Source organism: Pelodiscus sinensis, unplaced genomic scaffold (assembly GCF_049634645.1).
Source record: "Pelodiscus sinensis isolate JC-2024 unplaced genomic scaffold, ASM4963464v1 ctg104, whole genome shotgun sequence".
Classification (NCBI taxonomy): Eukaryota; Metazoa; Chordata; order Testudines; family Trionychidae; genus Pelodiscus; species Pelodiscus sinensis.
Window position 1 is genome coordinate 26,929 of NW_027465824.1, and position 26,543 is coordinate 53,471.

At 62.4% G+C, this 26,543-nt stretch overlaps 1 protein-coding gene across 1 annotated transcript in view; it reads left to right on the forward strand.

The window, feature by feature from the left end:
• Window positions 1-19,617, forward strand: part of LOC142823508 (DNA (cytosine-5)-methyltransferase 3A-like) — a 46,536-nt gene extending 26,919 nt beyond the window's left edge. The window contains 4 exon segments of the mRNA XM_075914575.1: window positions 7,567-7,652; window positions 10,386-10,455; window positions 11,927-12,045; window positions 12,786-19,617. Of these exon segments, the coding sequence (XP_075770690.1) occupies window positions 7,567-7,652; window positions 10,386-10,455; window positions 11,927-12,045; window positions 12,786-12,927 (417 nt within the window). The 3' untranslated portion in view covers window positions 12,928-19,617.
• The last annotated feature ends 6,926 nt before the right edge of the window (window positions 19,618-26,543 follow it).

Sequence of the window (26,543 nt, forward strand, 5' to 3'; positions counted from 1 at the left end):
CACAGTGTCACAGAGTGTGTGGGGAGTTGTGATGCTTTGTGCCCACACTGTCACAGGGCTGTGTGGGGAGTTGTGGTGCAGTGTTCCCGCACTGTTGAGCTGTGTCGGGAGTTGTGGTGCAGTGTTCCCGCACTGTCGGGCTGTGTGGGGAGTTGTGGTGCAGTGTTCCCGCACTGTTGAGCTGTGTCGGGAGTTGTGGTGCAGTGTTCCCGCACTGTCGGGCTGTGTGGGGAGGTGTGGTGCAGTGTTCCCGCACTGTCGGGCTGTGTGGGGAGTTGTGGCGCAGTGTTCCCGCACTGTCGAGCTGTGTGGGGAGTTGTGGTGCAGTGTTCCCGCACTGTCGAGCTGTGTCGGGAGTTGTGGTGCAGTGTTCCCGCACTGTCGGGCTGTGTGGGGAGGTGTGGTGCAGTGTTCCCGCACTGTCGGGCTGTGTGGGGAGGTGTGGTGCAGTGTTCCCGCACTGTCGAGCTGTGTCGGGAGTTGTGGTGCAGTGTTCCCGCACTGTCGGGCTGTGTGGGGAGTTGTGGTGCAGTGTTCCCGCACTGTCGGGCTGTGTCGGGAGTTGTGGTGCAGTGTTCCCGCACTGTCGGGCTGTGTGGGGAGTTGTGGTGCAGTGTTCCCGCACTGTCAGGGACTGTGTGGGGAGTTGTGATGCAGTGTTCCCGTACTGTCAGGTGCTGTGTTGGGAGTTGTGGTGCAGTGTTCCCGCAGTGTCAGGCTGTGTGGGGAGTTGTGGTGCACTGTTCCTGCACTGTCGGGCTGTGTGGGGAGTTGTGGTGCAGTGTTCCCGCACTGTCGGGCTGTGTGGGGAGTTGTGGTGCACTGTTCCTGCACTGTCGGGCTGTGTGAAGAGTTGTGGTGCAGTGTTCCCGCACTGTCAGGGGCTGTGTGGGGAGTTGTGGTGCAGTGTTCCCGCACTGTCGGGCTGTGTGGGGAGTTGTGGTGCAATGTTCCCGCACTGTCAGGGGCTGAGTGGGGAGTTGTGGTGCAGTGTTCCCGCACTGTCAGGGGCTGAGTGGGGAGTTGTGGTGCAGTGTTCCCGCACTGTCAGGTGCTGTGTTGGGAGTTGTGGCGCAGTGTTCCCGCACTGTCGAGCTGTGTGGGGAGTTGTGGTGCAGTGTTCCCGCACTGTCGGGCTGTGTGGGGAGTTGTGGTGCAGTGTTCCCGCACTGTCAGGGGCTGTGTGGGGAGTTGTGATGCAGTGCTCCCGCACTGTCAGGGGCTGAGTGGGGAGTTGTGGTGTAGTGTTCCCGCACTGTCAGGTGCTGTGTCGGGAGTTGTGGTGCAGTGTTCCCGCACTGTCAGGGGCTGTGTTGGGAGTTGTGGTGCAGTGTTCCCGCACTGTCAGGGGCTGTGTGGGGAGTTGTGGTGTAGTGTTCCCGCACTGTCAGGGGCTGAGTGGGGAGTTGTGGTGCAGTGTTCCCGCACTGTCAGGGGCTGTGTGGGGAGTTGTGGTGCAGTGTTCCCGCACTGTCGGGCTGTGTGGGGAGTTGTGGTGCAATGTTCCCGCACTGTCAGGGGCTGAGTGGGGAGTTGTGGTGCAGTGTTCCCGCACTGTCAGGGGCTGAGTGGGGAGTTGTGGTGCAGTGTTCCTGCACTGTCAGGGGCTGTGTCGGGAGTTGTGGTGCAGTGTTCCCGCACTGTCAGGCTGTGTGGGGAGTTGTGGTGCAGTGTTCCCGCACTGTCAGGGGCTGAGTGGGGAGTTGTGGTGCAGTGTTCCCGCACTGTCAGGTGCTGTGTTGGGAGTTGTGGCGCAGTGTTCCCGCACTGTCGAGCTGTGTGGGGAGTTGTGGTGCAGTGTTCCCGCACTGTCGGGCTGTGTGGGGAGTTGTGGTGCAGTGTTCCCGCACTGTCAGGGGCTGTGTGGGGAGTTGTGATGCAGTGCTCCCGCACTGTCAGGGGCTGAGTGGGGAGTTGTGGTGTAGTGTTCCCGCACTGTCAGGGGCTGTGTCGGGAGTTGTGGTGCAGTGTTCCCGCACTGTCAGGGGCTGTGTGGGGAGTTGTGGTGTAGTGTTCCCGCACTGTCAGGGGCTGAGTGGGGAGTTGTGGTGCAGTGTTCCCGCACTGTCAGGGGCTGTGTGGGGAGTTGTGGTGTAGTGTTCCCGCACTGTCAGGGGCTGAGTGGGGAGTTGTGGTGCAGTGTTCCCGCACTGTCGGGCTGTGTGGGGAGTTGTGGTGCAGTGTTCCCGCACTGTCAGGGGCTGAGTGGGGAGTTGTGGTGCAGTGTTCCCACACTGTCGGGCTGTGTGGGGAGTTGTGGTGCAGTGTTCCCGCACTGTCAGGGACTGTGTGGGGAGTTGTGATGCAGTGTTCCCGCACTGTCAGGTGCTGTGTTAGGAGTTGTGGTGCAGTGTTCCCGCACTGTCAGGGGCTGAGTGGGGAGTTGTGGAGCTGTGTTCCCGCACTGTCAGGGGCTGTGTGGGGAGTTGTGGTGCAGTGTTCCCGCACTGTCAGGGGCTGTGTTGGGAGTTGTGGTGCAGTGTTCCTGCACTGTCGGGCTGTATGGGGAGTTGTGGTGCAGTGTTCCCGCACTGTCGGGCTGTGTGGGGAGTTGTGGTGCAGTGTTCCCACAGTGTCACAGGGCTGTGTGGGGAGTTGTGATGCAGTGTTCCCGCACTGTCAGGCTGAGTGGGGAGTTGTGGTGTAGTGTTCCCGCACTGTCAGGCTGAGTGGGGAGTTGTGGTGTAGTGTTCCCGCACTGTCAGGCTGAGTGGGGAGTTGTGGTGTAGTGTTCCTGCACTGTCGGACTGTGTGGGGAGTTGTGGTGCAGTGTTCCCGCACTGTCGGGCTGTGTGGGGAGTTGTGGTGCAGTGTTCCCGCACTGTCAGGCTGAGTGGGGAGTTGTGGTGTAGTGTTCCCGCACTGTCGGGCTGTGTGGGGAGTTGTGGTGCAGTGTTCCCGCACTGTCGGGCTGTGTGGGGAGTTGTGGTGCAGTGTTCCCGCACTGTTGGGCTGTGTTGGGAGTTTGGTGCAATGTTCCCGCACTGTCAGAGGCTGTGTGGGGAGTTGTGGAGCAGTGTTCCCGCACTGTCAGGGGCTGTGTTGGGAGTTGTGGTGCAGTGTTCCCGCACTGTCAGGGGCTGTGTGGGGAGTTGTGGTGCAATGTTCCCGCACTGTCAGGTGCTGTGTGGGGAGTTGTGGTGCAGTGTTCCCGCACTGTCAGGGGCTGCGTGGGGAGTTGTAGTGCAGTGTTCCCGCAGTGTCGGGCTGTGTTGGGAGTTGTGGTGCAGTGTTCCCGCAGTGTCGGGCTGTGTGGGGAGTTGTGGTGCAGTGTTCCCGCATTGTCAGGCTGTATGGGGAGTTGTGGTGCAATGTTCCCACAGTGTCACAGGGCTGTGTGGGGAGTTGTGATGCAGTGTTCCCGCACTGTCAGGGCCTGTGTGGGGAGTTGTGGTGCAGTGTTCCCGCACTGTCGGGCTGTTTGGGGAGTTGTGGTGTAGTGTTCCCGCACTGTCGGGCTGTATGGGGAGTTGTGGTGCAGTGTTCCCGCACTGTCGGGCTGTGTCGGGAGTTGTGGTGCAGTGTTCCCGCACTGTCGGGCTGTGTGGGGAGTTGTGGTGCAATGTTCCCACAGTGTCACAGGGCTGTGTGGGGAGTTGTGATGCAGTCTTCCTGCACTGTCGGGCTGTGTTGGGAGTTTGGTGCAATGTTCCCACAGTGTCACAGGGTGTGTGGGGAGCTGTGGTGCAGTGTTCCCGCACTGTCGAGCTGTGTCGGGAGTTCTGGTGCAGTGTTCCCGCACTGTCGGGCTGTGTGGGGAGTTGTGGTGCAGTGTTCCCGCACTGTCGGGCTGTGTGGGGAGTTGTGGTGCAATGTTCCCATAGTGTCACAGGGTGTGTGGGGAGTTGTGATACAGTGCTCCCACAGTGTCACAGGGCTGTGTGGGGAGTTGTGATGCAGTCTTCCCGCACTGTCGGGCTGTGTTGGGAGTTTGGTGCAATGTTCCCATAGTGTCACAGGGCTGTGTTGGGAGTTGTGGTGCAGTGTTACCGCACTGTCGAGCTGTGTCACGAGTTGTGGTGCAGTGTTCCCGCACTGTCGGGCTGTGTTGGGAGTTGTGGCGCAGTGTTCCCGCACTGTCGGGCTGTGTGGGGAGTTGTGGTGCAGTGTTCCCGCACTGTCAGGGGCTGTGTGGGGAGTTGTGGTGCAGTGTTCCCGCACTGTCACGGGCTTAGTGGGGAGTTGTGGTGCAGTGTTCCCGCACTGTCGGGCTGTGTGGGGAATTGTGGTGCAGTGTTCCCGCACCGTCGGGCTGTGTGGGGAGTTGTGGTGCAGTGTTCCCGCACTGTCAGGGGCTGTGTGGGGAGTTGTGGTGCAATGTTCCCGCACTGTCGGGCTGTGTGAGGAATTGTGGTGCAGTGTTCCCGCACCGTCGGGCTGTGTGGGGAGTTGTGGTGCAGTGTTCCCGCACTGTCAGGGGCTGAGTGGGGAGTTGTGGTGCAATGTTCCCGCACTATCAGGGGCTGAGTGGGGAGTTGTGGTGTAGTGTTCCCGCACTGTCGGGCTGTGTGGGGAGTTGTGGTGCAGTGTTCCCGCACTGTCGGGTTGTATGGGGAGTTGTGGTGCAGTGTTCCCGCACTGTCGGGCTGTATGGGGAGTTGTGGTGCAGTGTTCCCGCACTGTCAGGGGCTGAGTGGGAAGTTGTGGTGCAGTGTTCCCGCACTGTCGGGCTGTATGGGGAGTTGTGGTGCAGTGTTCCCGCACTGTCGGGCTGTATGGGGAGCTGTGGTGCAGTGTTCCCGCACTGTCGGGCTGTGTGGGGAATTGTGGTGCAGTGTTCCCGCACTGTCAGGGGCTGAGTGGGGAGTTGTGGTGCAGTGTTCCCGCACTGTCGGGCTGTGTGGGGAGTTGTTGTGTAGTGTTCCCGCACTGTCGGGCTGTGTGGGAAGTTGTTGTGCAGTGTTCCCGCACTGTCGGGCTGAGTGGGGAGTTGTGGTGCAGTGTTCCCGCACAGTCGGGCTGTGTGGGGAGTTGTGGTGCAGTGTTCCCGCACTGTCAGGGGCTGTGTTGGGAGTTGTGGTGCAGTGTTCCCGCACTGTCGGGCTGTGTGGGGAGTTGTGGTGCAGTGTTCCCGCACTGTCGGGCTGTGTGAGGAGTTGTGGTGCAGTGTTCCCGCACTGTCAGGGGCTGTGTTGGGAGTTGTGGTGCAGTGTTCCCGCACTGTCGGGCTGTGTGGGGAGTTGTGGTGTAGTGTTCCCGCACTGTCAGGGGCTGTGTGGGGAGTTGTGGTGTAGTGTTCCCGCACTGTCAGGGGCTGAGTGGGGAGTTGTGGTGCAGTGTTCCCGCACTGTCAGGGGCTGAGTGGGGAGTTGTGGTGCAGTGTTCCCGCACTGTCAGGGGCTGAGTGGGGAGTTGTGGTGTAGTGTTTCCGCACTGTCGAGCTGTGTGGGGAGTTGTGGTGCAGTGTTCCCGCACTGTCGGACTGTGTGGGGAGTTGTGGTGCAGTGTTCCCGCACTGTCGGGCTGTGTGGGGAGTTGTGGTGCAGTGTTCCCGCACTGTCAGGGGCTGAGTGGGGAGTTGTGGTGCAGTGTTCCCGCACTGTCGGGCTGTGTGGGGAGTTGTGGTGCAGTGTTCCCGCACTGTCGGGCTGTGTGGGGAGTTGTGGTGCAGTGTTCCCGCACTGTCAGGGGCTGTGTTGGGAGTTGTGGTGCAGTGTTCCCGCACTGTCGGACTGTGTGGGGAGTTGTGGTGCAGTGTTCCCGCACTGTCGGACTGTGTGGGGAGTTGTGGTGCAGTGTTCCCGCACTGTCGGACTGTGTGGGGAGTTGTGGTGCAGTGTTCCCGCACTGTCGGACTGTGTGGGGAGTTGTGGTGCAGTGTTCCCGCAGTGTCGAGCTGTGTGGGGAGTTGTGGTGCAGTGTTCCCGCACTGTCGGACTGTGTGGGGAGTTGTGGTGCAGTGTTCCCGGACTGTCGGGCTGTGTGAGGAGTTGTGGTGTAGTGTTCCCGCACTGTCAGGGGCTGAGTGGGGAGTTGTGATGCAGTGTTCCCGCACTGTCGGACTGTGTGGGGAGTTGTGGTGCAGTGTTCCCGCACTGTCGGGCTGTGTGGGGAGTTGTGGTGCAGTGTTCCCGCACTGTCAGGGGCTGAGTGGGGAGTTGTGGTGTAGTGTTCCCGCACTGTCGAGCTGTGTGGGGAGTTGTGGTGCAGTGTTCCCGCACTGTCGGACTGTGTGGGGAGTTGTGGTGCAGTGTTCCCGCACTGTCGGACTGTGTGGGGAGTTGTGGTGCAGTGTTCCCGCACTGTCGGGCTGTGTTGGGAGTTGTGGTGCAGTGTTCCCGCACTGTCGGACTGTGTGGGGAGTTGTGGTGCAGTGTTCCCGCACTGTCGAGCTGTGTGGGGAGTTGTGGAGCAGTGTTCCCGCACTGTCAGGGGCTGTGTGGGGAGTTGTGGTGCAGTGTTCCCGCACTGTCAGGGGCTGAGTGGGGAGTTGTGGTGCAGTGTTCCTGCACTGTCGGGCTGTATGGGGAGTTGTGGTGCAGTGTTCCCGCACTGTCAGGGGCTGAGTGGGGAGTTGTGGTGCAGTGTTCCTGCACTGTCGGACTGTGTGGGGAGTTGTGGTGCAGTGTTCCCGCACTGTCGGACTGTGTGGGGAGTTGTGGTGCAGTGTTCCCGCACTGTCAGGGGCTGAGTGGGGAGTTGTGGTGTAGTGTTCCCGCACTGTCAGGGGCTGAGTGGGGAGTTGTGGTGTAGTGTTCCCGCACTGTCGGACTGTGTGGGGAGTTGTGGTGCAGTGTTCCCGCACTGTCGGGCTGTGTGGGGAGTTGTGGTGCAGTGTTCCCGCACTGTCAGGGGCTGAGTGGGGAGTTGTGGTGCAGTGTTCCCGCACTGTCAGGCTGTGTGGGGAGTTGTGGTGCAGTGTTCCCGCACTGTCGGACTGTGTGGGGAGTTGTGGTGCAGTGTTCCCGCACTGTCGGACTGTGTGGGGAGTTGTGGTGCAGTGTTCCCGCACTGTCGGACTGTGTGGGGAGTTGTGGTGTAGTGTTCCCGCACTGTCGAGCTGTGTGGGGAGTTGTGGTGCAGTGTTCCCGCACTGTCGGACTGTGTGGGGAGTTGTGGTGTAGTGTTCCCGCACTGTCGAGCTGTGTGGGGAGTTGTGGTGCAGTGTTCCCGCACTGTCGGACTGTGTGGGGAGTTGTGGTGCAGTGTTCCCGCACTGTCGGACTGTGTGGGGAGTTGTGGTGTAGTGTTCCCGCACTGTCGAGCTGTGTGGGGAGTTGTGGTGCAGTGTTCCCGCACTGTCGGACTGTGTGGGGAGTTGTGGTGCAGTGTTCCCGCACTGTCAGGTGCTGTGTGGGGAATTGTGGTGCAGTGTTCCCGCACTGTCAGGGGCTGTGTTGGGAGTTGTGGTGCAGTGTTCCCGCACTGTCGGACTGTGTGGGGAGTTGTGGTGCAGTGTTCCCGCACTGTCGGACTGTGTGGGGAGTTGTGGTGCAGTGTTCCCGCACTGTCGGACTGTGTGGGGAGTTGTGGTGCAGTGTTCCCGCACTGTAACGGGGCCATGTTGGAGTACATTTGTGCTTTGGGACTGTTGTATGACTTTACGACTTTCTTTCTTGTTTGCAGTCCAACCCCGTGATGATTGATGCCAAAGAGGTGTCTGCAGCGCACAGGGCCCGGTACTTCTGGGGTAACCTTCCCGGTATGAACAGGTTGGTGAGAGCATGGTGAGAGAACCCCGAGTTTTGGGCCGTTTGCTTCTTGCATGTCAGTGGAGCAGGTGCCGGGGGCTTCCCATCAAATATCATTTTAATCCCGCCTCGTCCAGCCCGCCCTTGAAGCCTTCCAGCCTCTGAGCAAGCAGCCTGCTGCCCACTGTTTGCTGCTGGCGGAGGCATGACGGGGCGGGGTCACCTCTGCATGCCCCAAACAGTGCACGGCAAGGCCGCCAGGGGTGGGGCAGGTGGGCGGTAGATTTCACACGCACACGTGCTCTGATGAGCGGCCTGTGGAGCTCTACGCTTCTGGTCTCCAGCCTTAAGTCTATCCCTACGAGGAGACAGAGTCCCGGGCTCCGCTGCCGCCAGCTCAGCCCTGAGGAACCTTCACTGTGCCCCATGGCCCTTGGCATCCGGCCCCGTTGCTCCACAGGCAGAGCACACATGGGCCTGTGCAAGTCCCTGAGGTCTAACGCCTGAGCCCAGGCCGAGGAGGCAGGACTCCTGGGTTCTCTGCCAGGCTGGCCATCAGCTCCCCATTTGAGCCCTGTGGACTCCCTCCCCCTTGCCTCAGTTTCCCAGTGCAGGGGGAGGGCAGACGCGTTAGCAGGGCTTGGGGGAGATTGTGGGGTTTGCTGGCTCCGTTCTGAGCAGGGACACAGCAGGGGACATGCCACAGCTCCCCAGGCTGGGAGCCATGGCCCTGAAGCAGCTGTGTTCTGGTCCGGGGGGCGCAGCCTCTAACCGGCTCCTGGTCCTGGCACCGCCGAATCACCTGGCAATTCTCCACATGGCTCTGGGGCTGCTCCCTGCCCCCCCATTGCTAATGGATCAGTCCGTGAGCTGCTCTGCTGCCTCCCTTTATTGCCACTCCCAAACTGCTCAGCTTCCCCCCCTCCCCATTGCTAATGGATCGGTCCGTGAGCTGCTCTGCTGCCTCCCTTCATTGCCAGTCCCAAACTGCTCGGCTTCCTCCCCCCCCCCCCCCATTGCTAATGGATCAGTCCGTGAGCTGCTCTGCTGCCTCCCTTCATTGTCAGTCCCAAACTGCTCGGCTTCCCCCTCCTCCATTACTAATGGATCGGTCCGTGAGCTGCTCTGCTGCCTCCCTTCATTCAGTCCCAAACTGCTCGGCTTCCTCCCCCCCCCCATTACTAATGGATCAGTCCGTGAGCTGCTCTGCTGCCTCCCTTCATTCAGTCCCTAACTGCTCGGCTTCCTCCCCCCCCCCATTACTAATGGATCAGTCCGTGAGCTGCTCTGCTGCCTCCCTTCATTCAGTCCCAAACTGCTCGGCTTCCTCCCCCCCCCCCATTACAAATGGATCGGTCCGTGAGCGGCTGGGTTCCCTTCCCCCTTTGCTAAGAGATTAGTCCAGGAGCTGCTTCTCCCCCTCCCCCATTCCTAATGGATCAGTGCACTGTGTGCTCCATCCACCCCCGCTCATGGATTGACCCTGGAGCTGTTCCATTGTTAACAGATCAAATCATGAGATACTTCATCTGTTCTCTCCCTCCTCTGCTAATGGATTGGTCCATGAGCTGCTTCCCCTCTTTTCATCAATAATGGATTGGTCCATGAGCTGCTTCCTCCTCTCCAATCTGTTCAGGAGCTGCTCCCCCTCTCCTCAGGGGTAATGGATTGATCCATGAGCTGCTCTCCCTCTCCCCCCTCCCCGGTAATGGATCAATCCATGAGCTATTCCCTCCCCCGCTCTGTAATGAATCGGTCCTTAGGGTTGCCAGGTGTCTGGTTTTGAACCGGACAGTCCAGTATTGGATCTTCCTGTCTGGGAAACAAAGGGAGAGAATAGAAATGAGACAATGTAACTGTCCTGTGTTTTCTAAGTACAATGGGATGTAGATCGTGATGTCATGTCATGTGTGTCCGGTATTTCTGTTGAAACCATCTGGCAACCCTATTGGTCCTTGAACTGCTCCCCCTCTTCTAATGGGTAATGGATCGGTCCTTGAACTGCTCCCCCTCTTCCAATGGGTAATGGATCGGTCCTTGTACTGCTCCCCCTCTTCTAATGCATAATGGATCGGTCCTTGAACTGCTCCCCCTCTTCCAATGGGTAATGGATCGGTCCTTGAACTGCTCCCCCTCTTCTAATGCATAATGGATCGGTCCTTGAACTGCTCCCCCTCTTCCAATGGGTAATGGATCGGTCCTTGAACTGCTCCCCCTCTTCTAATGCATAATGGATCGGTCCTTGAACTGCTCCCCCTCTTCCAATGGGTAATGGATCGGTCCTTGAACTGCTCCCCCTCTTCTAATGCGTAATGGATCGGTCCTTGAACTGCTCCCCCTCTTCCAATGGGTAATGGATCGGTCCTTGAACTGCTCCCCCTCTTCCAATGGGTAATGGATCGGTCCTTGAACTGCTCCCCCTCTTCTAATGCGTAATGGATCGGTCCTTGAACTGCTCCCCCTCTTCCAATGGGCAATGGATCAGTCCTTGAACTGCTCCCCCTCTTCTAATGCGTAATGGATCAGTCCTTGAGCTGCTCCCCCTTCCCCCATGGGTAATGGGTCAGTCCATGAGCTGCTCCCTCAGCTCCCCCTCCCATTAGTGGATTAGTCCATGAGCTGTCCCCCCCCCCATGTGTCTGGAGTAGGGGTGTCCCGGAGGTTCCCTGGGCGTGGGGGGAGCGGTGGGGACGGAGGCGGGGGGCAGCACTGGCCAGGGGTGGGGCTAATGCTCCCTGCCCTTTTGTCTCCTAGGCCGCTGGCGTCTACAGTGAACGATAAGCTGGAACTCCAGGAGTGCCTGGAGCATGGCAGGATAGCCAAGGTCAGCCTGAGCCGGGGGCCTCGGCCATGCTCAGCGGGGGGCAGGCCCAGCAAGGGGGCAGCCCAGGCCCAGTGAGGCCGGCAGAGGGGGCCGGCCGGGTGCTCACACTGGGAACGGTCAGGAATCCCTGCACAAGGAGACTGGGCCTGTGCATTTGTGCATCTGGTGGGCGGCTCTGTGGGGCGGGGCTCCATGGGGCGGCTGCGCGGGGCGGGGTAGGGCAGGGTGGGGCGGGGCGGGGTGGGTGGCTGCACGGGGCGGCGGGGTAGGGCAGGGCGGGGTGGCTGCACGGGGCAGGGCGGGGCGGGGCGGGGTGGCTGCACGGGGCGGCGGGGCAGGGCGGGGCGGGGTGGGGTGGCTGCACGGGGCAGGGCGGGGCGGGGCGGGGCAGGGCGGGGCGGCGGGGCAGGGCGGGGCGGGGCGGGGTGGCTGCACGGGGCGGCTGCGCAGGGCGGGGCGGGGCGGGGTGGCTGCACGGGGCGGCGGGGCAGGGCGGGGCGGGGCGGCTGCGCAGGGCAGGGCGGGGCGGGGTGGCTGCATGGGGCAGGGCGGGGCGGGGCGGGGTGGCTGCACGGGGCGGCGGGGCGGGGCGGGGCGGGGTGGCTGCACGGGGCGGCGGGGTAGGGCAGGGCGGGGCGGCTGCGCAGGGCGGGGCGGGGTGGCTGCACGGGGCGGCTGCGCAGGGCGGGGCGGGGCGGGGTGGCTGCACGGGGCGGCGGGGCAGGGCGGGGCGGGGCGGCTGCGCAGGGCAGGGCGGGGCGGGGTGGCTGCACGGGGCAGGGCGGGGCGGGGCGGGGTGGCTGCACGGGGCGGCGGGGCGGGGCGGGGCGGGGTGGCTGCACGGGGCGGCGGGGTAGGGCAGGGCGGGGCGGCTGCGCAGGGCGGGGCGGGGTGGCTGCACGGGGCGGCGGGGTAGGGCAGGGCGGGGTGGCTGCACGGGGCGGCGGGGCAGGGCGGCTGCGCAGGGCGGGGCGGGGCGGGGTGGCTGCACGGGGCGGCGGGGTAGGGCAGGGCGGGGTGGCTGGGCGGTGCTGGCGCTGGGCCCGGGCCCGAGGGCTGCGCAGAGGGTGAAGCTGGGCAGCTTGGAGGGGCGAGCCGTTGCTGGGGAGGGAAGGGCCGACCCCTTTGCTGCCCCAGCCTGTGGGCTGGCCCGAGAGAGGGTCCTGTTCTGCCTGCCAGGGTCCCACAGCCACCCCAGCGGGCCTGGCGACCCAGCCCCACCCGCCCAGCTGCAGGCAGGGCCACGGCAAGCGACTGACGATTGAGACGCCTCGTGAGCGGGGCAGGGAGGGACAGACCAGCCCGGCTGCAGCCAAGAGGCCAGGCCAGATGTGGGGCCCCACCCAAGCCCCGCCGAGGGCCCAGCAGTGGGGTCTGGGCCTGAGGCCGCTCATGGGGGTTGCCCTGCGAGCCTGGCGAGGAATCGCGGCGGCTCCAGTGAGCTCAGGGCACTCGGCTTTGTCTCTTGCAGTTCAGCAAAGTGCGAACTATCACCACTCGCTCCAACTCCATCAAGCAGGGCAAGGACCAGCACTTCCCCGTCTTCATGAACGAGAAGGAGGACATCCTCTGGTGCACAGAGATGGAGAGGTACCGCGGCCGGGGGCGGCGCTGGAGGACGCGGGGGGGGCTGGTTAACGGCCGGGGGCGGCGCTGGAGGACGCGGGGGGGGCTGGTTAGCGGCCGGGGGCTGTGCTGGAGGACGCGGGGGGGCTGGTTAACGGCCGGGGGCGGCGCTGGAGGACGCGGGGGGGGCTGGTTAGCGGCCGGGGGCTGTGCTGGAGGACGCGGGGGGGCTGGTTAACGGCCGGGGGCGGCGCTGGAGGACGCGGGGGGGGCTGGTTAGCGGCCGGGGGCGGCGCTGGAGGACGCGGGGGGGGCTGGTTAGCGGCCGGGGGCTGTGCTGGAGGACGCGGGGGGGGCTGGTTAGCGGCCGGGGGCGGCGCTGGAGGACGCAGGGGGGCTGGTTAGCGGCCGGGGGCTGTGCTGGAGGACGCGGGGGGGGCTGGTTAGCAGCCGGGGGCTGCGCTGGAGGACGCGGGGGGGCTGGAGGACGTGGGGGGGGGGGCTGGGTAGTGGCTGAGTTTCCGCGCGGGAGCTGTTGGCAGTTACCAAGCCGAGTCTCAGCCCGGCCGAGCGCTTTGCCCGCCCACCGTGACTCGCTCCGAGGCTCCGTCCTGCCTTTCTCCAGCTGGCTGCCGAGCCCCCGGACACGCACGCAGCACCCGTGCATGCGTCGCCTTCAAAGCCGGGCCCGCCGCCTGCCCACGGCTTCCTGGGGCAGGACACCCGCTAACCTGTGCTCTCCTGGTCCCCTCCTTTCCACGCAGGGTCTTTGGCTTCCCGGTGCATTACACGGATGTCTCCAACATGAGCCGCCTGGCCCGGCAGAGACTGCTCGGCAGATCTTGGAGCGTGCCGGTGATCCGCCATCTCTTCGCCCCCCTGAAGGAATACTTTGCCTGCGTGTAAGCGGCACCCAGGAACTGAAGTGCAGCGAATCCAGAAATACAACCACCCGTGAGAAGAGAAGTGAAAATGTGGAACAAGAGAAAAATCAGCACCCGGAAGAGAGAAAGGAATAAACCCGAAGGGAACCCACCGCGCCTCCCCCGCGCCAGGGCTCGCTCCCCTCCTGAGTCTCCAACGTTCAGCTTTTAGCCTCTTTACAAACAGACCGGTTTGGTTTTTTGGTTTTTTGGTTTGGTTTTGGTGCCCTTTTAATTTTCCGCTCTTTTCTGGATGGGTTTTCCTGTTAGCTGCGAGAGGCGAGAGCTTCCCGAGCTGGTGAGCGCACCCCGGCCCCGCCGGAGGGCAGATCCCAGGCCTAGAGGGGAACGCAAAGGAAGGGGCTGCCGGCCCGTCGCTCTGAGCTCGAGGCGTCTGTCTGGCGAGCGTAGGAGCCCAGCGCAGGCCTCGCCCAGCCTGCGCCTCACGTCCAGCACCGAGCCTTACGTACTTCTGCCAGCACCAGCCCTGGCGCTGCCAAGCCAGCCTGCAGGGAAGCCGAGAGCACACACCACACCACACACTTTTCTACAGTATTTCGGGTGCCTACCACACAGGAAACCTTGAAGAAAGCAGTTCTAAGCCGCTGTTACCTCTTGTTTACAGTTTATATATATATGATAGAGATGAGAGATAGATAGATATATATATAAAAGGTACTGTTACTACTGTACAACCTGACTTCATAATGGTGCTTTTCAACAGCGGGGTGAGTCAAAACATCAGCTTCCACGTTGCCTTACGTGCCAGGGCTTTCCGACTCAGTGCTGGAGCGGGGAGGTCCTGCCCCCCGCCCCCGGGCAGCGGGGGGAGGGCAGGAGGCGTCTCCGTCCCACGGCATGCAATAACCTTTTCTTTTCTACAAGGGAGGCCTCTTCCCCGCCCGGAGGAGAAGTGGCCCGGGCTGCCCCCGCCCTCGCTGGAGACGAACCAACCCAGCCGTACTGGTGCTTTTCTGCGTACGTCACCTTGGGGTTGCGTCCCGAGGGGTCCCCTCCCCGGCCAGGCTGGGGGCGCGGCGCCGGCCGAGCGGTGGGTCGGGTCCCCGCCCGACGCCCGGCTGCGGGGTTAGGCGGAGACGCTGGGATTCTCTTGTCTCTGTTGCAGAATGAAGAACGCGACTAGGGCCATGCCGAGGGCGGGTGGCCAGCTCCCTTCCCCTGTAGCGGCCGCCCCCGCGCTGCTCCTCCAGGCCGGGGGCAGGGCCCAGCTCCGCTCGGCTCCCCGGGGCGTGGCCCCTCCCGCTCTGACCCCCAGGGGGCTGGCTGGGATGCTGTGAATTCTCTTTTTTACCACTTGATCAAACTGCAGCTGGGCTGTCGCTTCCCACCAGCCACTGCCCCGTCCGGCCAGAGAGCGCATGGCCGTGGGGAGAGAGCTAGACTGGGGATCCCACTGGCAGGCCCCCGGAGGTGGGGGAAGTCCTAGCAGAGCCAGGCCGCTTCCCCGCAGAGCAGCCTCCACTGCACATGACCCACCCCCGCACTGCGCATTGACCCGCCCCCTAAGCCCCGCCCCCGCACTGCGCATTGACCCGCCCCCTAAGCTCCGCCCCCGCACTGCGCATTGACCCGCCCCCCCAAGCCCTGCCCCCGCACTGCGCATTGACCCGCCCCCTAAGCCCCGCCCCCACACTGCGCATTGACCCGCCCCCTAAGCCCCGCCCCCGCACTGCGCATTGACCTGCCCCCTAAGCCCTGCCCCCACACTGCGCATTGACCCGCCCCCTAAGCCCCGCCCCCACACTGCGCATTGACCCGCCCCCTAAGCCACGCCCCCGCACTGCGCATTGACCCGCCCCCCCAAGCCCTGCCCCCACACTGCGCATTGACCCACCCCTAAGCCCCGCCCCCCGCACTGCACATTGACCTGCCCCCTAAGCCCCGTCCCCTAAGCCCTGCCCCCGCACTGCGCATTGACCCGCCCCGTGCTGCACCCTTTTGAAAGCCCCTGGGCCTTGTCTACAGCTAATTGCTGCCCAGGGTGGGAGGCTGCAGCACCAGCTTGCTGCGCAGTGACGGGGGAGGGGCTGCTTGCCACGCAGTGACAGGGAAGGGGCAGCTTGATGCGCTGTGGCTGGGGAGTGCACTGCTTGCTGCGCAGTGATGGGGGAGGGGCTGCTTGCCACGCAGTGACAGGGAAGGGGCAGCTTGATGCGCTGTGGCTGGGGAGTGCACTGCTTGCCACGCAGTGATGGGGGAGGGGCTGCTTGCTGCGCAGTGACGGGGGAGGGGCTGCTTGCTGCGCAGTGACAGGGAAGGGGCAGCTTGATGCGCTGTGGCTGGGGAGTGCACTGCTTGCCACGCAGTGACGGGGGAGGGGCTGCTTGCCGCGCAGTGACGGGGGAGGGGCTGCTTGCCGCGCAGTGACGGGGGAGGGGCTGCTTTCCCTACCCTGCTGTTGGGTGCTGACTTGCGGGGAGTCACGACTGAGGCCAGGGATTGTAGGTCCAGGCTCCTGCCAAGGCCGGGGCCGCAGTGTGAGCGCCCCGCTGCACCCAGCCGCTGTGGCCCCGCCAGCCGTGGAGCTGGGACGTGCAGTACTCTGCCAGCCAGTCCCTGCAGTGGGCCCCACACGGCTCCCTCAGGCCTCCCCCTCTGCACCACCCGCTGAGTCCCCTCCCACAGGGAGACCCCAGAGCCAGGCCAGCGCACGGCACCCTGCAGGCAGTGGGGAGATACACACAGACAGAGGGACACTGCCCATCCCGACAGACAGACAATGACCATGCTCACACGGCTGCTGGAACCGCCCTTCCCCTGCAGAACATGGACTTGCCCAGACAAGGAAGGCAACACCTGTGCACAAGCATAGACAGTGGGAACGCACACACACACACCCCTGTGCACAAGCATAGACAGTGGGAACGCATACACACACCCCTGTGCACAAGCATAGACAGTGGGAACGCATACACACACCCCTGTGCACAAACATAGACAGTGGGAACGCATACACACACCCCTGTGCACAAGCATAGACAGTGGGAACGCGCACACACACCCCTGTGCACAAGCATGGACAGTGGGAACGCACACACACACCCCTGTGCACAAGCATGGACAGTGGGAACGCATACACACACCCCTGTGCACAAGCACGGACAGTGGGAACGCATACACACAAACCTGTGCGCACGCACGGACAGTAGGAATGCACACACACCCCTGTGCGCACGCACGGACAGTAGGAACGCACACACACCCCTGTGCGCACACACGGACAGTGGGAACGCGCACACACACCCCTGTGCACAAGCATGGACAGTGGGAACGCACACACATACCCCTGTGCACAAGCATGGACAGTGGGAACGCACACACACACCCCTGTGCACAAGCATGGACAGTGGGAACGCACACACACCCCTGTGCGCATGCACGGACAATGGGAATGCACCTGGCTGAGCACACACAGATGGCAGGAATGCACACACACACCGCTGTGTGCGTGCACGGGCTGGGAACACACACACGCTCCTGCGTGCACGCACGGAGAGTGAGAACGCACACAGCTAAGCACACATGGGCAGCAGGAACACGTGGCTAGGAACATGCATCCACACGGGAATGCGTACACCCGTCTGCGCACACGCGGACAGTGGCCTCCAGACGAGCCTGCACACGCGCCCACACCCAAGCAAGGGCGAGGGCAGCAGCCGTGCGCTCCAGGACCGGGCTGGCTTTTCCTCCCAGTCCCTGGATGGTCAGGGAGCGAGGGGAAAGTCTCGCGTTGCCTGATTTGCTCCTCTGCTCCCTCCCGTCACCAGCCAGGTGTGAGAGGCTCCCTCGGCCTGCAAGAACTTTCCCCTCGCTCCCTGACCGTCTGGGACCGGGAGGAAAAGCCAGCCCCGTCCCGGAGCGCACGGCTGCTGCCCCGCCCTCCCGACACCCCACGCACGTGGCAGTGCCCCACACACCCAGAGAAAGGAACATGTGGGTCGCAGCCCTGCCCCGAATTCTCACGTTTCCCTTCAGGGCCATTCTGCACCCCCTGCCCCGCCAGCCAGCTGCTGGGCCCTAGAGGCGCTGGGGGAGTGGGGCAGGCTCCCAGCACTGCGGCCCCGCCCTCCCTTGTGCAGCCGCGCCCAGTCCCGTTCCAGGGGGGTCTCTGGCGGCGCTAGCATAGCCAGCGGGAGGGACGAGCAGCAGGCCGCCAGGGAGTGCCCGTGCCCCACAGCATAGGGGTCAGCCCCCTTCAAAGCCATAGACATGGGCACAGTGGGGTGGTCGCGCCGGTGCTGGGGGGCCAAGGTAGCCTGCCCTCTCCCCTGCCAGAGACAGAAGGGCAGGGGCTGGTGTGTCAGCCCCACGCCCCTCCTGACCGGACTAGAAAGTACCCCAGGAAGCGAGGTCCCTGCCTGCCCAGCCCCCCTCAGGCCTGCCACCCCCACCCCCGGCCGGGTAACGTGGGCTTGTTCCAGCTCCGGCAGGGGGTGGCCCTGCAGCTCCTGTGCCCTGCATCCGGATGCTGCAGGGGCAGGCCCGGCCAAGCAGGCTGTGGGCTGAGGGGGCTCCCCGGGCTGCCAGCCCTGCTCCCAGAGGCTGCTGGCCCGCGGGAAGGGACCCAGCCGAGGCTGCTAAGGACTTGGGGTCTCGGCGCAGCCCCCCACGCCCACGGCAGCGCTGGCTCTGCAGTGCAGGCATCCTGTGGCCGGGGCAGCCCTGGGCTCCAGGGGCCCCTGAGCGGGGCGGGTCTGTGCCTGCCTGGCCCTTTCTGCCACAGGCCCCTGGACCCTCGGGGCAAAGGGCGGTAGAATCCCGGGGCCAGCTGGTGAAGGAAAACCGCAGGGCTTGGTGCTAAGGCGCAGGGGGCTGGGCACCAGGCTCGCCCCCTCTCGCTGTCTCGCTCTTGTAACTGTGAATGGTGCCAGGGTCTCTCAGGGCCTGACCTCCTGCTGCGCGGGGCAGGGCAGGGCGCCCGCCGGCTGCAGGAAGGGACAGCTACCGGCCTGCATGTGGGTGCTTGCTATTGTCACAGCAGGTCCAGCTCTTCCAGCAGCTGCCCCTGCGCGCCCTGCCCCGCCCCGTGGGCTCGCCCATGGCAGCTCCCCAGGGGACTGGGGTCTCGTGCGGTTTGCTCTTCTCTGCGGCTCGCTGGGGAGGGCGTTTGAGCCTCTTCCTCACACTGCGGTTTTCCTTTGCCAGCGGGGGCAGCGGCTGCCCCCGAGAGGCAGAGCGGGCCCGGCACGGCTCACCGGGCTCTGCTGTCCCCCTAGTCTCTCTACCATGTGACTGGTGCTACATGGGGAATCTGTGAACCCCGATAACTGTGCATGAACACTGGGGGAGGGGCCGTCTGCGCCCAGGAGCCAGCAAAGCGTTGCCGGGGGGCGCTGGGAGTGGCGGGTGCTGCCGGCTGAGCGGCGCCGCGTTAGCAGCACTGGCTCGTGGATCTTTACGTTTTTGTAAAGGTGGCAGGATGTGGGTCCAGGCTCCTGCCCGCCTGCCCTGCGCTCTGAGCCCAGCACCGCCTCTCCCAGGAACCCCCCGGCTGCGAGGGAGGCTGGTGGGACCGTGGGGGAGCGGCCGGGATGGGGTGCAGGGGCCCCCGTGGCAGAGCCGGTTCTGTTGCTCCACAAACTGGAAACTCTGGGATTGGCCCGTGGGCAGCGGTTTCAGGCAGTTTGTGTTTCAGATTCCCCGGTCTCTGTCTCCCAGGTGGCCGCCTGACACAAGCCACCGGTTCCCAGCCCGTAGCCTCGGGACCCAGACGGGCAGAATTGAGGTTTTTAAAATACCCAACACACGTTTTTTTAACAAAAGCAAAAAGCAAATTTTGTTGCACAGCCCTAGATCGAAAAAAAAAGCCTAAATTCCTTAAAATCCGCCGAGGGCGTAGGTGACAAACAAGGTGCTAAAACATTTTATTAAAAATCTATATTGTTAAATTAAGTCTGCTGTCTGGACAATGACTGTTTGTTTTGTTTTCTTGTGGAGTTTCAAAGAGCACTATTATTTTACTCTTATATATTATTATTAAAAAAACAAAAGGCATTTTAACTTTGTACTTGAAAACTAAATGAGAGATTTCATGTGTTTTAGCCTAGGCATTGAAGTAGCTGATGCTTAACTATTTGTGGGAAATCATTTATTCATACTGAAGAATAAACTCTGTAGAGAATTTGGTAATAACGTTTACTGGTCCCCATGATTTGGCTTCTGTCCCTGCGCTAGAACTTCCCTAGTCTACATTCCATGCAGCTAACACCCCCTTTCGCCCCAGGGTTGGTTTTTGTTTCTTTCCTTTTTTATGATTATGATTATTATGGTTTCTGGTTCTAGCATCCTTCAGCCACTGTTCTTTGGTTTTTTAGGGTCGCTTCTATATTTATTGACAATAAATAATGTACATTTCACAGTATGGTTCTGCGGCCTGGCGGGCGGGCCCTGTGCCCCCCGCCCTGGTGTTCTGTTGTATCTCTGTGTAAGTATTGCTCGTGACATAGCTGTTATGAACTAATTAAAAAGGTCAATGCGTGCAGCAGATGTAGGAAGTCTGTCCGTTTCGCCTTCATCCCGTTTCTTTTTTCTTTGGTGCCCAGAAGAATCTGCGACAGAAAAGCTCCTTTCTAATGTACTTGTGCTGGAGAACACTTGAATAAATGTACTGTTTTTGTGCAAAAAAAAGAAAAAAAAAAAGAGAAAAGAGAACCGCGCTCCTGTGCTTTGTGTCGCCGCCTCGCGCCGCCGGGCGCCGGTCCTCGGCACGGCTGGGCCGCCCGGTCTGGCCCCGCCCGCTGGCGCGACAGCCCGCACACCCCAGCAGCTGCAGTGCCGGCTTGTGCGAGGCTGAGCAGGGACACTGGCGCTGCTCCCCGGCCCTGCCCCACCAAGCCCAGCTGAGCCCGTGGGGTGGGAGCAGGCTGCTGCCAGTGGGCACCCGCTGGGCCGGCCAGTGCCCGGGCTCCAGTCCCTCAGCCTGCTGGTCAGGGGCAGACAGCAGGGCCCTGCTCTGCCCCTCCCCCTCGTGGCACTTGCTGCAGACCCTGGCATGGGAAGAGGCCTTCGGGCATTCGACTAGGAGGGGAACCTGGCCCCGGTGCAGCACCTGGCTGGCCCCTTGCCAGGGTCCCAGAGCCGCTGCTGGCGCACTCTGGGGCATGTGCCACCTCCCGGAGGTGGGGCCTCCTGCAGCCAGCACTGGGGCGATGCCCTGCCCCGGCCATGGGGCGCAGGACTGGGGGTGCGGCACAGAAAGGGCCCCCAGCAGCGGGGCTGCAGCCGGTCTCGGCATCGGAGCTCAGCCTGGTGCGGAGGAAGGGGGAGGGGTGGGGGTTATCCTGCCCCCCATTGCAGAGGGCAGGTAGGTCGCATGCGGCCCCAGCCTGTGCCAGGGCGGCTGCTCTCCTAGGTGCCGGCGCCGGACTTGGCAGGTGCCACCTCTCCCAGCATGCCAGGGAGCCCTGCGTGGCCCTCCCGGCTGGCCTGAGCCATGGGCAGGGCTGGGGAATCCGGCCGCCCTGCGAGCTGCTCAGTGATTGGAGGTTCCTCGTCACCGGGTCCGTCTGCCTTGGTCGTGCTTCCGCGGCGCACGGCCGGCGCTGCCCTCCCGCGGCGTGGGGCTCTGCCCCCCACAGGCGCTTTCCGCCCGGGCTAGCGCCACCCGGCCTCCGCGTGTCTGTCTGCCAGGGCGCCCTCGCTGGCACGGGTTGGCCTGGGGCGCCTTTGCTCTCCACACGTCTCCTGAAGATGTGAGGGTCCCCTGGCACCGGGGGCTCAGCCAGCCTGTGAGCACCCCCCCCCCCGCCCGCAGCAAATGGGAGCTTAAGCAAACAGCCTAGCTTGGATGGGAAAGAACCCTATAAGGTGGGGGGGGCAGAGGCGGGGTCAGGTCCGGCCCCTGGGATGGGAGACCTGGGGCATGAGGGCCTGGGTGGGGGTAGGTCTGGCCCGGACAGGTCCTGGAGGGGAGCAAAGCAAGCCCTGCCCCCAGGTACCCACAGCATCGGCCCAGCGCCCTGCCCCCTCCTGCTGGCATGCCCTGCCCCGGCACTGGGCCACGCACACTGGGGCAGAGGCAGAGCAACGTGGCACCCCAGACCCGGAGAGAGGGCACCGCCTGGCTCCCAACAGGCTGGTCCGTGCCTGCCAGAGCCCAGCCTGCCCGGAGCCGCCCTCGGGCCCAGGCTGGCAGCGTTCCCTGCAGCCCCTGCACACGCTGAAGGCAGGAGGGGGCGTGGAGAGCGAGAGCCCCCCCTCCATGGCAGCCCTGTCTGTGAGGCCGGGCTGGGTGCCCTGGACGGGGTGGGGGGACCTGGCCGTAAGGCTGAGCCAGCCCAGCAGGGACCAGCTCGGAGCCTCTGCAGCCCCGGAGGGAATGGGCCGAGCCGGACGGTGCCACCCAGGACAGGGCTGAGACGGGTACCAAGCAAGGCCGGATCACCCCGCCCGGCAGGACAGGCCAGGGCCCTGCACGTCCATGAAGGGGGGGACGAGGACTGTTTGCTCTTCCCCTAACTCCAGCACCGGGCCCCGTCCTGGGCACAGGCAGCAAGTTTCAGACAGCCCAGAGGGGGCTGGTGCAGAAGCCCAGGCCGTAGCAGGAGACCAGCCCTAGCTCAGATCCTGGTGGACAGTGGCCCGTAGCCAGGCTAGACGGGGGCACCTCCACGGCTCGGGGTGTCCCTGAGCCTCTGGGGCTGAAAGCACATGGGCCAGACCCCTCCCGCATGGGTGTGCCGCTGGCAAGTGGGGCAGGCTCACGCCAGGGCTTGGTCTCGGCAGCGGATGGGTCGGCGGAGCATGGAAGGCAGCTAGCCCGGCTCACCCTAACGCCATGTCAGCAGGGGCTTAGGACCAGCCGCCTGCCCAGTGGCTGTGCCCCAGGGCGAGGTAATGGCCCAGCCGATGCATTAAAGGCATCTGCGACTCCAGGTGGGAGGGGCTGGTACCACGAACTGGCTGCCCAGAGAGGCGCTCTGAGCGTGGCCGCCCCGTTGCGACGCGCCCGCTCTGAGCGTGGCCGCCCCGTTGCGACGCGCCCGCTCTGAGCGTGGCCGCCCCGTTGCGACGCGCCCGCTCTGAGCGTGGCCACCCCGTTGCGACGCGCCCGCTCTGAGCGTGGCCGCCCCGTTGCGACGCGCCCGTTCTGAGCGTGGCCGCCCCGTTGCGACGCGCCCGCTCTGAGCGTGGCCGCCCCGTGGCGACGCGCCCGCTCTGAGCGTGGCCGCCCCGTTGCGACGCGCCCGCTCTGAGCGTGGCCGCCCCGTTGCGACGCGCCCGTTCTGAGCGTGGCCGCCCCGTTGCCACGCGCCCGTTCTGAGCGTGGCCGCCCCGTTGCGACGCGCCCGCTCTGAGCGTGGCCGCCCCGTTGCGACGCGCCCGCTCTGAGCGTGGCCGCCCCGTTGCGACGCGCCCGCTCTGAGCGTGGCCGCCCCGTTGCGACGCGCCCGCTCTGAGCGTGGCCGCCCCGTTCGACGCGCCCGCTCTGAGCGTGGCCGCCCCGTTGCGACGCGCCCGCTCTGAGCGTGGCCGCCCCGTTGCGACGCGCCCGCTCTGAGCGTGGCCGCCCCATTGCGACGCGCCCGCTCTGAGCGTGGCCGCCCCGTTGCGACGCGCCCGCTCTGAGCGTGGCCGCCCCGTTGCGACGCGCCCGCTCTGAGCGTGGCCGCCCCGTTGTGATGCGCCCCTGCGCGGGGCTGGGCTGAGCCTGCAGACTCAGAAACGGGCTCCAGCAAACCACCACGGGTTCCCAGACAAGTGGATCAGTCCCTGAGGCGTCACCAGACTTCTCCTGGTTGCTGAAACAGACTCACCTGGATCCCCTCTGGCCCTGCTGGGCGCAGGCGAGCTGCGGTGAGTGACCGGCCTTTGGCCAGGCCCCGGGTGTTGCTGTGATCCTGGACGTAAGGCTCCCTGGGGTGGCAGGACAGAGTCTGCCCAGAGGTTGCTTCCCAAGGTCGTGGAACAGCTGGGCTGGCCGGCCCATTGGGCTGCTCTGATGTTTGTGCCACACCACGAGGGGCGCATGGGGCAGCCGCCGGACAACAGGGCCAGGAGGAAGAAATCTGCAGCTGGCAGAGCCCTTCCCCCGGCGGAGACATCCTCTTCCTCACCAGCTATGGCCGGTGCCCCCCCACCGCTCGACTGGAGGCAGGAAATATCCAGAGGCAGGTATAAATATGCAGGCCAGGATCAGGCTGGAGATGACGAGGTGGATCCAATCAAGGAGGATGAGGCCCACTTCTAGTAGCTGATCTGGAGGTGTGAATTCCAAGGGAGGAGAAGCTGCTTTTGTAGTTAGCGAGCCATTCACAGTCTTTGTTTAATCCTGAGTTGATTGTGTCAAACTTGAAGATGAACTAAAATGCAGGACAATGTAGCACTTTAAAGACTAACAAGATGGTTTATTAGATGATGAGCTTTCGTGGGCCAGACCCACTTCCTCAGATCTGTAGCTCAGCAGTTTCTCTTTGAAGTCTGGTCCTGAAGTTTTTTTGCTGCAGGATGGCTCCTTTTAGATCTGCAATTGTGTGTCCAGGGAGATTGAAGTGTTCCCCTACAGGTTTTTGTATGTTGCCATTCCTAATATCTGATTTGTGTCCATTGATTCTTTTAGGTAGGGACTGTCCAGTTTGGCCGATGTATATAGCAGTGGGGCATTGTTGGCACATGATGGCATATATTACGTTAGTAGATGAGCAGGCGAATGGACCAGTGATGGTATGGCGGATCTGGTTAGGTCCTGTGATGGTGTTGCTGGTGTATATATGTGGGCAGAGTTGGCACCGAGGTTTGTTGCAAGGATTGGTTCCTGAGTTCGAGTTATTATGGTGCGGTGCATAGTTGCTGGTGAGAATATGCTTCAGGTTGGCGGGTTGTCTGTGGGCGAGGACCGGCCTGCTGCCCAAGGCCTGTGAAAGCGAGGGATCATTGTCCAGGATGGGTTGTAGATCACTGATGATGCGTTGGAGAGGTTTTAGCTGAGGACTGTAGGTGATGGCCAGTGGTGTTCTGTTGGTTTCTTTCTTGGGCTTGTCCCGTAGCAGGAGGCTTCTGGGTACATGTCTGGCTCTGTCGATCTGTCTCCTCACTTCCTCGTGTGGGTATCGTGGTTTACAGAATGCTTGGTGAAGATCTTGTAGGTCTGGGCGCCCTGGGCACAAGTGTGACGCAGTGGGGGTGTCTGCTCTGTGACCCGGGGCCCCTGCGCTGGGAGGGGAGATTCTCACTGACTCTCCCAAATGTGGATTAACCCAGACACCCAGGCTCAGCCTCCCAGGGAGAGACAAAGGGAGGGGGGTGGAGACCAAGGAGGTTTCCAGAGAAGGGGCAGTGGCTGTCGGGGGAAGCAGGGAGAGTGAGGCTAAGTTGCAGCCATGAAGGAGAGAGACTGAGGAGAGGGCTGGGGTTGTAGGGGCCCAGGGACCCATCTCAAGGGGTCTGGGGCATCCTGGCCCTAATTCCTGTAACCAGATCCCGTCTGTGCTGGGCTGTACCCTGAAGGGGCAATAACCCCCCTGTTCTACTGGAGTCTGTGCGTGCTGCTGCAGGATTGGGGAACCCCCGACTCGCCGGGAGAGGCCAGGCCGTGGCTCCTCCAGCCCTGCAGGTGCCGGTGTCTGCGTCAGTCCCTGTGGCCCGTTCAGTGGCTGCCCCCGCTGCTGTGCGTGGCGTTCCGTGGCTGCAGCCTCCCGAGCCACCGCAATGGGCCGGACAAGGCCCGAGGAGCGGCCTGGAGCCCGTTGGAGCCAGCGGTGAGCTGTGCCCCTTCCCACGCAGCTCCTTTGCTAGCCGCCTTGCTGTCTGCCGGAGGCCTGGGCTCCAATTGCTTCCGGCCACGAGAATCCTGGACACGGGCCGTTCCGCTCCATTAGAGTCACGCCGTGCTCCCGGCCCGCTGCGGGGCCCCTCTGAGGCAGGCCCGTGCCAGCAGCAGTGAATGTCCATCTGGGGCCCAGCGAACGGACGCCCAGACCTCTCCCTAGGGACGGCTGCACGCACCCGGCTTGCCCGCCCGGGGACGGAAAGGCCTTGAGTTGAATTGTCTCGGGGACCCACACCCAGCGGGCATCACTGAAAATCCCCCAGCAGCAGAGCCCTCGGGCTGGCCTGCAGCTCTCGGCCGGCCACACCGTCCATCTGGGCCCTGAGGCGAGCGGATTCAGGTGTCCGTGGGGAAGACCTTCGCCGACATGGATTCCCCACCGGGGGCTGAGGCGACGAAGGGAGGCTGCAGGCAGAGCTCTGCTGGGAGATGAGCACCCGGGCGGGGCCGGGAAGGCAGGACAATAGTGGGAGGGGCCGTCCTTTGGACATGCCTAACGTAGTGAATACAAGCAGAGAGAGGGTAAGTTTAGAAGATAGGATACACAAAGAACAAGTTAAAAATCACTTAGGAAAGTTAGATGTCAGCAAGTCACCAGGTCCTGATGAAATGCATCCCAGGATACTCAAGGAGCTGATAGAGGAGGTATCTGAGCCTTTAGCTATGATCTTTGAAAAATCATGGCAGACAGGGGAGATTCCAGAAGACTGGAAAAGGGCAAATATTGTGCCCATCTATAAAAAGGGGAATAAGAACAACCCAGGAAACTACAGACCGGTCAGTTTAACGTCTGTCCCAGGGAAGATAATGGAGCAGGTAATTAAGGAAATCCTATGCAAACACTTGGAAGGTAATAAAGTGATAGGGAATAGCCAGCATGGGTTTGTGAAGAACAAGTCATGCCAAACTAATCTGATAGCTTTCTTTGATAAGATAACGAGCCTTGTGGATAAGGGAGAAGCGGTGGATGTCATATACCTAGACTTTAGTAAGGCATTTGATACGGTCTCGCATGATATTCTTATTGATAAACTAGGCAAATATAACTTAGATAGGGCCACGATAAGGTGGGTGCATAATTGGCTGGATAACCGTAGTCAGAGAGTGGTTGTTAACGGTTCTAAATCCTGCTGGAAAGGGATAACAAGTGGAGTTCCTCAAGGGTCTGTTTTGGGACCCATACTGTTCAATATCTTCATCAATGATGTAGATATTGGGATAGAGAGTACGCTTATTAAGTTTGCAGATGATACCAAACTGGGTGGGGTTGCGACTTCTTTGGAGGATAGGGACATAATTCAGAATGACCTTAGCAAGTTAGAGAAATGGTCGGAGGTAAACAGGATGAGGTTTAATAAAGAGAAATGCAAAGTGCTCCACTTAGGAAGGAACAATCCGTTCCATACATACAAGATGGGAAGCGACTGTCTAGGAAGGAGCATGGCGGAAAGGGATCTAGGGGTCATAGTGGACCACAAGTTGAATATGAGTCAACAGTGTGATGCTGTTGCAAAAAAAGCAAATATGATTCTAGGTTGTATCAACAGGTGTGTTGTAAGCAAAACTCGTGAAGTCATTCTGCCGCTCTACTCTGCACTAGTTAGGCCTCAGCTGGAGTACTGTGTCCAGTTCTGGGCGCCACATTTCAAGAAAGATGTGGAGAAATTGGAAAGGGTACAGAGAAGAGCGACAAGAATGATTAAAGGTTTAGAGAACATGACCTATGAAGCCAGGCTTCATGAACTGGGCTTGTTTAGTTTGGAAAAAAGAAGATTAAGGGGGGGACATGATAGCGGTTTTCAAATATCTAA